The sequence below is a fragment of the Choloepus didactylus genome, chromosome 9, assembly GCF_015220235.1.
Source record: "Choloepus didactylus isolate mChoDid1 chromosome 9, mChoDid1.pri, whole genome shotgun sequence".
In the NCBI taxonomy this organism is placed as follows: Eukaryota; Metazoa; Chordata; class Mammalia; order Pilosa; family Megalonychidae; genus Choloepus; species Choloepus didactylus.
In genome coordinates this window covers 98881524-98895989 of record NC_051315.1, presented here as the reverse complement: position 1 = coordinate 98895989, position 14466 = coordinate 98881524, and the positions used below count along the sequence as shown (strand labels likewise).

General features: G+C 37.3%; 2 protein-coding genes and 2 non-coding genes across 6 annotated transcripts in view; 1 reads left to right on the top strand and 3 right to left on the bottom strand.

Moving 5' to 3' along the window:
* Positions 1-1651: 1651 nt before the first annotated feature.
* On the bottom strand, positions 1652-4688 carry EEF1B2 (eukaryotic translation elongation factor 1 beta 2). Its single transcript, XM_037850075.1, has 7 exons — positions 4672-4688; positions 4294-4443; positions 3622-3744; positions 2874-3000; positions 2511-2577; positions 1964-2089; positions 1652-1850 (listed from the first exon to the last, which is right to left on the bottom strand). Exons 2-7 carry the CDS (start codon positions 4371-4373, stop codon positions 1696-1698), a joined length of 678 nt encoding a protein of 225 aa, XP_037706003.1. The 5' UTR covers positions 4374-4443; positions 4672-4688; the 3' UTR covers positions 1652-1695.
* Positions 2223-2355, bottom strand: LOC119545031. The gene has a single exon (XR_005219012.1). It is a non-coding gene; the product is annotated as a small nucleolar RNA SNORA41 (small nucleolar RNA).
* Positions 2661-2740, bottom strand: LOC119545028. The gene has a single exon (XR_005219010.1). It is a non-coding gene; the product is annotated as a small nucleolar RNA SNORD51 (small nucleolar RNA).
* Positions 4689-4842: 154 nt separating the features above from the next.
* NDUFS1 (NADH:ubiquinone oxidoreductase core subunit S1) overlaps positions 4843-14466 on the top strand; it is a 43047-nt gene continuing 33423 nt past the window's right edge. Inside the window, exons 1-8 of one of the 3 annotated variants that reach the window (XM_037850074.1) lie at positions 4843-5040; positions 5121-5375; positions 8384-8445; positions 8976-9070; positions 11343-11450; positions 12216-12292; positions 13004-13085; positions 13177-13307. In XM_037850074.1, coding sequence (XP_037706002.1) covers positions 8385-8445; positions 8976-9070; positions 11343-11450; positions 12216-12292; positions 13004-13085; positions 13177-13307 — 554 coding nt within the window. In that variant the 5' untranslated portion in view covers positions 4843-5040; positions 5121-5375; position 8384. Of the gene's footprint in view, positions 5041-5120; positions 5376-8380; positions 8446-8975; positions 9071-11342; positions 11451-12215; positions 12293-13003; positions 13086-13176; positions 13308-14466 lie in introns of all 3 variants that reach the window. The other 2 variants (XM_037850072.1, XM_037850071.1) reach the window with 2 other exon arrangements.

Here is a 14466-nt window from a genome sequence, read left to right as displayed (position 1 = left end):
TTTTATCATTAACAATTTTTGTTAATACTTAACACTTTGGCCAAGCTATTTGGTACTCAACCCTCTTAATATGTCAATGATTGTGAATTAGTTTTTGGTTACCATTCACTAGTTACTAAACCTCTATCTAGCAGTAAATACAGTATTTTGCCATTTCCCAAATCCTCAGGCTCTCTGGTTCTTGAGATGAAGTGCTGCCCTCTGCTGACTCTCATGATACTGACAACCTAAAATTTTCTCCAGTGATTTTACGGTAGGACTAAATATTGTTTAGTGAAGATTTTATTGAATACACAGATGTCTGATTAAATAAATTTTCTTTAGATTTTACACAATTGCTCATGCTCAAGGTAGCCACAATGTAAAACAAACTAGATTGAGGGGAAGGTATCAGCACAATCTTGTTCTGCCATAAAAATGTCGGCATATAACAAACCATTTACTCTTTTGCCCGTATCTACAAAATTAGGAGGGACTTGTTCCCACTCTTTTTACAAAAACTACTGTTAAGAAAAATAACCAAATTTCATATCTACCCCCAAATGAACATTTATAGTAGTTTCCCATACTTGACTAAACATACTATCCTCATCCTAGTGCATTATCTACAGGCTCATCTCAGTATTGAAGTCCCCACCTCCCCCAGCCAAATAGGTTCAATCCGATTTTTAAATCCAAATAAAATGTCCCACCTCCACACCTAAGCACCTGATCAAAACCTGAGAACCAATAAACTACATAACTGCTCTCCCAGCACATACATTCCCAACCTGGGCACTTAGAACAGGTGCTCACTGTTTTTAACAGTCAACTTTATAATTTGCAACATCCATGCTGATATATGGCTCTAGTTGGTGACAAATTCTGGATCACCTTCCCTGACCTGATTGCTCTGGATTAGGTGTCCTCCAATAGCATTGATGTCCCATCTCATAGCACTTAACACCGAATTTCCCAATAAAGAATGCAAATTTGAAGATGCTGGATTACAAACAAATGATCAACTCAGCCACTTCAATCAGTTACTCAACTAGAAATGCAGTCCTAGCTCATTTAATCCCCTCACTTCATTTCCAAGGGCTTCATTCACTATCCTACAAAAAATTGACATTCGTCACTACATGGCTGATACTGTCCTGAAAGCTTTACATGAATTAATTTCCCATGATTCCATAGGGTCTGCCTAACATTACCATTTTGATGAAAACCAGCTTAGGTACTAAATAACTTTGTAATCTCTTACAAAGCCCAAAATCTGAACCATAATAAAACTACAGGGCTATTTTAAAATCAAAACTTGTGATACATATATTCCCATAAAGTGAAATTTACTTCTCTAATATTAGTTTTTAAAACAAGGCAAATATGAAAACTAATCGTACTGTGGTAAAACTGGTATTATGCATTGCTCAGGGCATTACAAGTGGGTATCAACAGTTCAACGTGCTAAGATTGAGTCTATTTCTATTGATTTAATTAAAATCTACTCAACATCTACCTATATTCATAGTATAGATATTACATTTTTAATATGTAGTTTCTTCCATTTCTGGCTAAATGTCTAAGAGTACTTAACCAATTATTTATTAACTACCTGGCCATGAATTCTTTCACTTCTCCACTTAACAGACTCAAGAGCCAAGACAAAGGCTGTTTTTCAAACTTTTATTTAAGTGCAATGATCCACGATGGATTTTAGATCTTGTTGAAAGCAGCAACATCCATGGACTGCACATAATCCTCAAAAGCAGTTATCCGCTCCTCCAGCATATCTGTTCCAACTTTATCATCTTCAACTACACACTGTATCTGAAGTTTCTTTATTCCATATCCCACCGGAACTAGTTTAGCTAAAAAATAAAAAATTATTTTAAAAAGCTAGGAAAATCATGTTAATTGGCAAAGGTTGAAACCACATGCAAATTCCAGATGCCAATTTCAAAAAACCAAAGACTAAACTCACAAGAGCCCCAGACCAAGCCGTCTGCTTGAATGCTTCTGACGCACTCTTCCAATTTTGCCATATCTGTCTCATCATCCCAAGGCTTCACATCTAGTAAGATGGAAGATTTGGCAACAAGTGCAGGTTCTAAAAAAAGTACAAGAAACAGCATTATTCAAACAATCAATTATACCTTTTCACTTCTGTCCATTACACATAAAAAATCTATTTTGTTTCAAAATGGACTATCTTCTTAACTAAATAAGCTATTTCATATATCCTTTGTCTGTCACACACATGCCCACTTTCTGTTTTGCTAAGAAAGAGGTATTTAACTGTGTAACAGTTTCTTTCCCACAGAGGAATGCCACAACTGCTACCATAAGAACAGCTGCAGACCAGTAGCTGTGGAAATTTTATGAGGAAGACTCTAGGGAAGGTTTTTAAATAGTGAATCTATTCAACGAATGTAGAGGAAATTATTGTGAGGTCAAGCTTAGAAAGATTCCTCACATCATTATTATGAAAAGAATAAAGTTAAATAAATACAAATTATAAGATGACGTACTTTTGGCTTTCTTTGACTCATACTGGGCAAGGCGTTCTTCCCTCAGCTGCTTAGCTTCTTCACTTTCCTGTGAAGAAAATTTTAATATGTTTCACAAAGCTAGTTGTTCCTCAGCTTAAAGTAGGTAGGGTCATCAAAAAATAAACAGACCTGCTTTATCAGAAAAAAAGCAAATCCATCACGAGCTCAGCCGAAAGATGGTGATTTGATTTTATTCATCATGTAACCATTAATAACAAAAACACAGGTAAATAAAGAGGTGAAGCCACAATTCAGATCCACAGAATTTGGCTAGAAAGCCTGTGCTTAAAGCACAATGCTCTATTATTACCTATCAATTTATGCTCTCAGAAGATGACATACCTCCTCATCATCGGATCCAAAAAGGTCAATGTCATCATCATCTTTACTATCTGCAGCTGCACTTCCGGTGGTGTCTTCCATATCAGCCGGGCCATACTTGCCCAAAGCTTTTTTCACTCCTGGCAGGCTTGAAAAAAATTCAAATTCAACCACTGTCTGGTTGGGATAATGTCCTTTTCCAGACAATACACTAGAACTTGTTACCATCACTACTCAAATAGATCCCCTCCTTTTGTACTAAGAAATTTACCCTTTTAACACACTCCCAGGTAAATACTTCTATATGTTCAACTCCTCACCCAACAAACATTAGTACCATGTGAGACATTATATTCAATACTCACTATGATTTACTCTTTCAGTATGAACATTTCTTTTTGAGATTTCATTAAGTATGCTCAGTTCCATTCTTAGTGAACTGGAGTCCACTTCCCCAAACTTCCACCCTTGCTGGCAGTTTCAGAAGAATGGCCAAGGACTGAATGAATGAGCCACCCTCTCACCCCAGAGGTGGCCCCCCCAGGTCAGGGTCCACGAACACTGGCAGGGCAGTGTGGGGGAAAGTTGAATTGCTGTTGTCCATGTTCTACCTGTTCTGTGAAAAAATGGAGGACTTCAGTCTCTCGGCCTCACAAAGAAATTTATCTTACAATATATTCCAACAAAACTAACTCAGTGTGGGCCCAATCTTGTAATGTGAAAATCCTGGTTTAGGGAGCATTATATTCTCAGACAAAGATAGTTTTACCTGGCTTTTTCCTTTTCATAAGACTTGATGTGATTATACCAACGTAGGGCATGATACAAGTCGGCAGGTGGTGGGCTGGAGACTGCTTCAAATACTGCCACATCTGCTTGTGATGGCACATAGCTGCCAATAAAAAGAAAATTAAACACGCCTTAAAAAAATGAAAGGCACAAATTCCAGCACATAAATCGCAAACGCCACATCAGCCAAATTAATTAGTGGGACCGCCTCCATTTATAACTGGGTTACCTAGCCTACTTCATTTTTTAAATAAACTTTTTAAGAACAGGAACCATATCTATTATTCGCCACGCTACAGTGAGTTAACACCTGCCACTGAATAGAGTCTCAAGGACTACAACCTCTAACGTAGCTCCTTCTACGGGCATATAAAACACGGCAAACCTTTATTAAATGACCCAAGATGCGGAAAAATTTGACTGAGTCAAGCAAGATGGAAAACCCTTCTTCCCCAGAACCCTACCCACCCCCGAGCTCGCACCACACGGCAGCCTCGGGGGTGACAGAAAAGCGAGGTTTTCCGCCCCACCCTCAAAAAAGCATTCGGTCCCGGCCTTCTCTTTGCCGCAGAGGGGGCTATGCCACGTGTCCCCGACAGTACTCGGCCCGCCCCAAACCGACACGTTCCCTCTCTTTCCTTTGAGAGCTCACCCCTCGATGTAGCTCTTATCCGCCAAGTAATCGTTGAGCACCTGGAGGCCGGCTGCGCTTTTCAGGTCTCCGAAACCCATGGCGACGGCTGTATCCGGGAACTGGGCAGCAGCGGAGGAAAAAAGGAGAGCATGCAGTCTACGCCGAGCACTGAGAGAAAAAAAAGGGCCACGAAAGGCCGGGAAATTCCTTATATAGAGTCGGAGGCGTTTCCCTCCACTACTACCCGGCCGAAGGTTAAAGGTCAAAGTACGTTACTTCTCATATTCTTCAACGTAAAAATTGGAAACTCTCAGATAAGTGGCCGAGGAATTGTCCGTGAGCCTTTCCATGTGTTTGGCAATAAATTAATAAAAGGAGCATTTCTTAAATTCGTACCTCCGCGGCGCTTCAAAATTACCGGAACCGCTCCTCGAGGCGCCGGAGATGACCGAAGACGCTCGGCTGGGGGTTTCCCGGCTGCTTCCGGCGGAACTACCGGTGCAAGCTGTCCTCCCCGCCCCTGCCTCCTCCTTGCTGGTTCGCCTTCCGCTCCGCCCCCTGTCAAATTGACGGAGATTGCCGAGCTTGACCCAAGCGGAAAAGTGTCGAATCTGGTGCGTCTAGTCCCTCCCGGCTTCCCGTTCTACAGGCCCGGCTGACAGAATTAACCAAGGCCGCCATATTGAGTTTGCGGCCCCGGCGTCTGAGAGGGTCGGTGTGGACCTTCCCGTTCAGCAGAGTAGCCTTTGCGGCTCCGGGGAGAAGGTGAGGTCGTGTTTAAGTGGATGGCTGCAATGCCTTGGTCAGGGGTTTATTTCTTGACGGAGATGTTTTCTTTGACCCAGGTGACTCTTTCTCCTCTTGTCCTTGACTGGGCGGCGGGTCCCGCCCGACGTCTGGGGAACCCCGCTGAGCAGGCAGGTAGTAACTGTTAGCCATGGTCTTTGGACTCGTGGAGAAGAGAAGAGGAGGATCAAGAGAGCCTTGGGAGCGCAGGCCCGAATGCAGGCGTGTGGGTGACCTTACCTCTGCAGCAGAATTTCAAGACATTTTTCTCCCAGCGGAGGCGGCCAATTGGTTCCCCGAGAGTGGAATACTGTGTCAGTGGCTTAGGCCTAAAACATAAGCATTTTCTCCCAAATTTCCATTTACCTGGTACATTGCAAACATTGTTTGGCGGCTGTTGCATTAGCAGCCGCGCATGCATCTTGTTTTGTTTGTTTGTTTGTTTGTTTTTGTTTTGTCCGTTGCCGGCGATGGGTAATACTATTTATCTCTTTCACTGATGGGGGGAAACAGAGTTAGGAGAAGTTTAAAAAGTTAACCCAGGGTCGGCACTGAGAATCACAAAGCTATGTTGTTTAAAGTACTGGGTTCTAATACATACTGTAAGATGGTGGAGCACAACTGTTCAAAAATGAATTGACAGTATAGAAAATGTAAAGGGTGAAGTTTTTGGTGAATGCACATAAAGGTCGGTGTTGGTGGGATGTTCTTTTCACCGCGTTGCGGAGTGTTATAAGAGCATCTCCACTTTTTAATTCCAGAAAGATGGTGCTTATAAATTACGACCAGAAAGTGGAGATGAAATTAATTCAGCAAATAGTTATTGAACTCCAGAAATGAGTCCATGAAGGAAAAGAAAATGGGGTGATATGACTGGAAAGTAATTGGGAAATTTTAGATAGGTTGGCCAAGGAGAATCTCCCAAGGAATGGTTTTTAAGCCAAGACTTGGATGAGGAGGGGCCGGAAAGATCTGAGGGAAGGGCATTTCAGTTAGGGTAACGGCCAGTAAGAAGGAAGGGGCTGGAAGATCTGGGTGGAAGCCGGAATACCTGTTAAGAGGCTATTGTCAATAGTCCAGGTAAGGGGTGGTGGTGGCTTGGAATAGAGTGGTAGTTTAAAAGTGAGAAAAGTGGAAGGATGCAGGATGTATCTGGAGAATAATGGAATATATGGAAGGGTGTGTGTATATGTATATATATGTATGTATGTAAGTATATGTGTATAGGTGTATATACATTATTGTGCTGTACATATGGAAAAGAATAGTCCCTATTCCAGATATATCTAGTCTAATTTTTGGTCAGTAACATTTTCCCTTCTAAGGGAGACAATTATTTCAGTTCCTATGTGGTAAATAGGTGCAAGGCATATCTTAGAGTTTTGCAAGTCTGTATTTCTTGTGTTGGGACTATGTATGCCCTGTTGGGTTTGACCCTGGGTGTTCAACAGCAGCATAGTTCAGGTTGATTTCCTAGCTAAAGTGGGCACTTTTTTTTGTTTTTTTACAGGAGTGAAACAAAATACTAGTATTAATTTAAAAAAAATTGTTGTTATGAAGATACCAAATGTTGATTTAGGATCTGTCAGCACTTTTAAGTTAGCAACTATTGAGGTGGTATTGTATTCAGGTTTACCTTTATATCTGACATCAATAGTTTTTAATAGGACAGGCGTTCTTTCTGGGACTTGATGATAAGACTATTTATGGTTTAGGATACCTAAGGACACTATGTTAGGTCATCAGAAAAGGGAAATGATCTAAGTGCACCATTTGTTGTCCTTAAGGAGCTTGCAGTCTAGTAGACACTAAAATTGATTTATCTACAGTTTGTAGTAAATGGAATATATACACAGTGTGTGCTGGTATTAAAGAGAAGCAGTACAAAGAAAGAGCACTCTAAAACTGATCTTTGAGGCCCAGTAGTACCTAAATTGAATTCAGTTTTAACTGACATTTATTGTGCTTCTACTAATTACACATATACCTAGAACATATTGTTTTCCCCCTGCTTTATAAACAATCAGAAACTCTGGCTCACTAAAAAATCAATCACTAGTAAGTGACAGACTCAACCTCTGCAAATTCAGTGGCACACATTAATGAGTTAACGAAGTAATGAAATTAATGAAGTTTGAATTAATGAAATTTTTCTTAATACATCATCTACAGTACGTATGTAATGCTTTGTGCTTAAAACCTACATTCTGTTTTCCTCTCTCTTTACTGTTGATTTTCTTATGTTGATAACATTCTATCATCACATAATTTGCATTTTTAATACTTTTAAAACTTCCGAATGAAAAATTATAATTTTGGTTGCTTACCCCATATGATCAAGTGAGTGGACTAAAAACCCTAAAAATTCAGTTAACTTTTTTTCTCTTCATCTATGTATATTTTTAAGTGGTGTTCTCTATATAATCTGCTCCCATTTATTTCTGTAATTCAACAGTCCTTTTAAAATAGGATACTAAATTTAAAATACTTTCTCAACTTCAGCAGTATTGACGCTTTAGTAGGAATAATTCTTTGTTGTGGGGCACTGTCCTGTGCATTGTAGGATGTTGAGCAGCATCCTAGCCTCTATCTGCTAGATGCCAATAACTTCCCCCCAACTGTGACAACCAATAATGTCTCCACATGTTGCCAGATGTCCCCTTGGGGGCAAAATTGTTCTGGTTGAGAACCACTGTTTTTGAGCTTCTTGTATGTCAGGCTTCAGAATAGGTGATGAAGATAGAAAGATTCAAGGAGTTCATAATACAGTGAGGGTAGAAATGCATATAAACACATAATTTGAAATCTGTAAAATAAATGTACTACTTAGCATAGGGGGTGCCACTCAAGATTCCTGAGAGGCTTAGGCTTATGAACTGGCTCAGAATGTCTCACAAACATGTTGATAGGAATGAGGACAAAAAAAGTAGACTTAATTTTACATAGCCATTAATGATAAATTCACCTTTATTCTTGCAGTTCATTTTACTATTTAGTAGGGTTTAGGTTTGATTGTTTCTTTATAATTAAAATAGCAACAACAACAAAACTGCCTTTTACTTAGAATCAGAAGTACTAGGTTTATACACTAGCTCCTCCTTTTTTAGGTCCATGACATCGTACAAACCAGTTATTCTATCTGAGACTGAGTAATGTCATTTACAGCATTTGAGGCAAAAGATCAGGACTTGAGAAAATTCAGGGACATAATATATGTGAAGTGCTTTAAAATCATAAGATACTTTAAAATATAAAATATTACCAAAAAGTTTTGGATTAGGTGTTTTTATTTCCTATAGTAATTCTGGTTTATTTTTAGCAGAATGTTAAGGATACCTGTAAGAAGAGCCTTAGCAGGCCTTGCTAAGCCACCTAAAGGATGTGGTGAGTTTTTTTTTAAGTCTGCATTTGTGCCTACTAGACTTTCTATCTTTGTAAATTCATAGGTCTATGAAATGTTTCTTGCAAGACCTAAACACATCATTAGTTTTAAATAAAAGTAGAAACAAATGATCCAAGTTGAATAGGATAATTTTCAAAATATAACTTTACCTTAGATATTTACAGAAATTATCATAGAGTAAAATGTAGTAAGAACTGCCCAACAATGCCAAAATAAAAAAAGCACAGTCATTCTGTTTTAGAAAAGTAGTCTTCCCATGAGCATATTTTCAATGGTATTAAAAGTTTCAGATTAAATTATTAAAAGTAGACAACTATATTCTATATAGTATTTAATACTGTAAAACCTTTTTTTTCTAATTCAATATTTTAAGTTTGCATATAGAAAACCAGAAGGAAATGGAGTAAAATGAAGAAAAACTGTAGGCTTGTGTGTTAGAATTAATCTATTATCTTCTGCTATAATAATTTCAACTCTTAATGTTTTTCACCTCAATACTTTTGATGGTCAGTGCCCCGAACAGCTACCACAGCAGCAAGCAACTTGATTGAAGTATTTGTTGATGGTCAGTCTGTCATGGTGGAACCAGGAACGACTGTCCTCCAAGTAGGCATATATTCTAATTCTTTATTTGTATGAGAGTGTTCTGGTTTTTTAAAATACTGGTTTTTTTAAATACTGTTTATTTACTTCTAAAATTTTCAGAGTTCCTCGATGAATCCTCATAAAAGAATTATAGATAACAAAATTGTATGAAAATAAGTTTGATTTTAAGTCTTGGCATTTCAAAGTAAGCTATCATTTATTTGTTTCTGGAATTCTTAGTGAAGCTTGGCAGTTATTTTGTTTTACTTAATGAGTACCCACTAAGAAATTTGAAATTATCTAAAATAAACTATTATTTGCTATAGGTAAGTTTATGAAAAAGATAACCTTTGTTTCCTGTGGGCCAGCTTGATGTTTTCATTTCATGTAAGTTTTCTATTTTTAGCAACATTTCTGTAAATGTGTTCTACAAAGGAGGTAAATGGAGGATAATACTTTCTTGAATTTATGCTTTAAATATTTAATTTTTCCAAATTCCTCTTATTTCTTGGTCATGAGAAGTAATGCTTCATTCCACCTACATGGAATGTTCTTTGTTCTTTGTACATTTCAGTAGTCATTTTTAGATATCTCCCAGGAGTAAACATGTAAATAGTAACTATAATACCATATAACAAGGTACAGTGGAGAGTATTTTGGCAGAGATAGGAAGTGGTAGAAAGAGATACCCAGGGGCATCTCAGGTAATCCCAGAGGAGGTCTTGACCAAAAGGGGGAAGCAAAATGAAACAAAATAAAGTTTCAGTGGCTGAGAGATTTCTAATGAAGTCGAGAGGTCACTCTGGAGGGCATTCTTATGTTTTAAAGGTATTTATATTTGGGTAAGGAGGGATGTACATTTCCTGTGAAAAAATAATTAGCTAAGGAAAATAGCTTGTTGTGTTTAGGAAGCTTCAAGTAGTTTGGTAATGATGGAATATAAGAACTGAGTAGATGATGACAGAAATAAGATTATTGATGTAGGGAAGTTTCAGCCGTGAAAGATGGTATATGCCATGTTAACCAGCTTGTAATTAGGCCATTGGTGAGTTCTGGTGGCTATTATAAGCAAGGCAATAAAATGCCAGGGTAACAGTGATTGTAGAGTATAATGGTTTGGAGAATAGCAAACCTATAATGAATGGCAAGGAAAGAATATCTTATATTAGTGGAGCAAGAAATGAAAAAGCCTAAATTAAGTTAGTGGGAATGAAAACAAGAAGACAGATTAAAAGATTTATGAGATTTAGATAGGACAAAGGACTTTGGGATTGATGAAGAGTACAAGATTTTGTGTCAGGGGGGCGGTGGTTTTCTGGCTTTGTTAGCTTATTTGGGAATATATAGTAGGGGGAAGAAATAGGTTGAGGTTAAGATGCTTATAGAACATACATGCAAATGCCACCTTAAAGAGTCTGGAGCCTGGAGAAGTGGGGAACTGTCAGGGCTATAGATGAGGATTTGGATGTAATCATGGAATGTAAGCTAGTATGAAAGCTGGGACAGTGCCTGTCTTGTTCACTACTGTTCCACTGCACCTAGCACATAGGAAGCACTTAGTACATTTTCGTTGACTAAATAGTGAAGGCATTGGGGATTGATGAGAGATTGCTTTAGAGTGAGGGCTGAGGATGGAAGAACTAACTGTAGAGGAAATTTGAACACATTTATAGGCTGAAGGGAGGAGCTTGCAGAGATGGAGAGAGTGATAGTTCATACAGCAGAGCCCCAGAACTAATCCCCCTTCTCTAGGCAAACAGGAACTAGGAAGAGCTTTAGTTATAATGTGAGTGTAGGTCCTGAGTGGGGTCTGTGGAGCCAAGGATATGGTGTCTTAAGATAGTAGAACTGGATTTTAGTCAGCAAGACTTTGTGAAATGGAATCTCTAATCCAAAGAAAGGTAGGTAGGTATAGAGGAAGTCACTGTATGAAACCACTAGGACAGAGTTCGAGGGGAGTGCCTCCTTTGTGAACAGTGGTTCAGAATTTATATGAGGAGTCAAATCTTTAGCACAGTTTGAGGATACTTTATCCATTTTTTTTTCTCCACATAAATTGTGAGCATACTGAGGATTGTTAGAGAGGCAGCATCAGAGCAAACAGGGTTTGGGATTAAGAGCAGAGGCAGGAAGTTTTTTCAGAGACTGAAGTAAGAATGGACAAAGATAAAGATATTTGTAGATAGGAGTTATAAGATAGGTAGAGTGTGGCTTAATTTTTTCCCTGGATTTAGGCAATGACCATGGTGAAGTCAGGAGATTCTATGCAGAGTTTTTTTACTTTATCTTCTAGGCCTGTGAGAAGGTTGGCATGCAGATCCCTCGATTCTGTTACCATGAAAGGTTATCTGTTGCTGGAAACTGCAGGATGTGCCTTGTTGAAATTGAGAAAGCGCCTAAGGTACTTGATACCTAAAATTCCACACCATGCTGTAGAAGGTAGAAAACTTTAAATATTGCAGCAAACTTTATTTGGAGTCTAGCCCTATATTTTTACTTCTATCATTTGATATAATATTTTTTGTGTGATTGAGTCTCTTCATTTCAAAGCTGGAAATGAAACTGCTTTATAAAGGCAAGTGCCATGTAATTGTAACAGATTTAGAAATTAAAGATGACTTCTTATAGCTATCAGTATTTTTGGATGGTGATATAAAAAACAAGTCAAATACGCAGTAGCTGATGCCACTCCACTTTTTTTTAATTAGTGATGTTACATTTACAGAAAAATCATGCATAAAATAAAGTTTCCATATACCACTCTATTATTAACATCTTGCATTAGTTAATGCCACTCCATTTTCACTAGAGAGAAGTGTTGGCAGTGAAGACTTTCATTTTAATTGCATTTTGGCTTATACAATTTTAATTCAGTAGTGCCTACTGATCAAAGCACAGTTCTTTAATGTTCTGTTTCAGAAACTCTTATGAAAGATTGCATTGACTATTAGAATCAGCTTAAGAAGTAGTATTTATTTCTATTGTAAGGTACCAGATTAAGTCATAATAGGAATATGAATGAAATTTTTAAAATTCAGTCTTGAGAAATACTGTTTTTTGCTTGTTTTCAAATGTATAATTTAATATTTTTATGTATTTGGTTCAGTTATTAAGGATATGGGGTACAAAAATTTTCCATTGAAAGATTTTTCCATTGAAATTCCAGGTTGTAGCTGCTTGTGCCATGCCAGTAATGAAGGGTTGGAATATCCTAACAAACTCAGAGAAGTCTAAGAAAGCCAGGTACTATATTGTTACTCCTGGTAGTGACCTTTCGTGGAGCAGAAGATTGCACATTTCAGTATTTAGACCTTCCTAGAGATCAAGAATTCATTATCAAACCCTAAATAATTGGTATACTCAGCTGCTAGGGGCAGTGGAAGTGAGTTATAGACATTAGAGGAGGTGAGTCAGGAGTTTATGGTCTTGAACCCAGAATGGAATCATCAGTAAAAACCCTGTTCAATGTCTTGCTTAACATGTGACAAACAGTGAATCTGGGACTTACTGAGCTGAGATTATTGCACTTGTGTGTTGGGCAGAGTGGTTTCACCCTTCACTGTGTAGGCACTGTCTGTATTTATTTTTGTTTTGTATTCATGTGTATTTGTTTTGTTTTGAATGCATGCAGGAACTATTTAATTAGAGATTTTTTTAATGAGATGCTGTAAGTTTACAACAGGACCATTCAGAAACTTTTGATAATTTTGTATGGTTAAAAGTCGCAATTTTCTAAATTCTCTAATGCCATTTTATCCTAGATTCCTGTAAGTATTTTTTAGATTGTGTAACTAGTACTACCAGAATAAGGGTTACTGGTATTGTTGATAATAAAATTAACACTAATTGTGTAAGAGAGCATACATCAGTGGAGATTATTTATATAGCCCTTATGTAAATCATTTTTAGTACCAGCAATTTATGTAATTTTATGTATTATGATTTTCCATACAGAGAAGGTGTGATGGAATTCTTATTAGCAAATCACCCACTGGACTGTCCTATTTGTGACCAGGGAGGTGAATGTGATTTGCAGGTATGTAATCTAATTTCATAAATCATTTTCATTGTCTCAAGTTTTAATTTCATTAGCAGCAATAGGTTGACTCTTTCGTGATCTACTTAAGGACCAATCCATGATGTTTGGAAGTGATAGAAGCCGATTTTTAGAGGGGAAGCGTGCTGTGGAGGATAAGAACATTGGGCCATTGGTAAAGACCATCATGACTAGATGTATACAGTGTACTCGGTGTATCAGGTAATGTTTTTTATTCTCTCCCTCTGGAGTATCAATTGTACACTTATTTAATATTCCAAAATTTGGTAGAATAACAACACTGGAAAGGAAGACAACTGTTTTTTGGCAATAGAAGAGAGGGATGTTTTTTTTTTTTTTTTAATTCAGTTTTATTGAAATATGTTCACAAACCATACAGTCATCCATGGTATACAATCAACTGTTCACAGTATGATCATATAGTTATGCGTTCATCACCACAATCTATTTCTGAACATTTTCCTTACATCAGAAAGAATCAGAATAAGAATAAAAAATAAAAGTGAAAAAAGAATACCCAAACCATCCCCCCATCCCACCCTATTTGTCATTTAGTTTTTACTCCCATTTTTCTACTGATTTTTTTTCAATTTTTTAACTTTGTTTATCAAAAAATTAAAAACAAACAGGCAAACAACAACCAAAAAAACCCCACAACATTTCAAACAAAGCAATGGATTAAGGAAAACAAATAACCTAAAATAACTACTTTGCTTCCAATATGTTCCTACCATACCCCAAGAAAATTAATAAACCATGTCCAAACAGAGGAGTAAGAAAAACAAATAATCTAAAATAACTACATTGCTTCCAACATGTTCCTTCCATACCCCAAGAAAATTAACAACCCCTAAGAAAACAAAGGAATAAGAGGAAAAAAAAAACCTAAAATAACTCTATTGCTTCCAACTTGATCTTACTATATCCAAGAAAGTTTACAAACCATAATCATTCCTGAGCATTCCCATAACATTGAGAATGTTTATCTCCATAGTTTATCTGTTCTTATTAGATTATCATTCCCGAGAGGGATGTTTTTAAGTTTTTCACATGAGCTAAGAAAATGGAATATGTTGTTAACTTATAGTTAATACCAACTTCAGTAGGATTTAATAATAAAAATCTACAAGCATCACTTTGTGATAACTTGAGCTGTACACACATGATGTAAACAATTTTCTGTATGTGTGTCATACCACAGTTAAATTTAAAAATCAAACAGTTTTTTCAATTATTCTCTTATTCAGATACTATGCTTGCTGTTGAAAATACACTCATGTCTTTTTATTGTTCTGAAGTCATTATCTCTTTGTAATTATGCATAGAGGAGGTAATTTTGCTGGATTTGACTATTTGACCT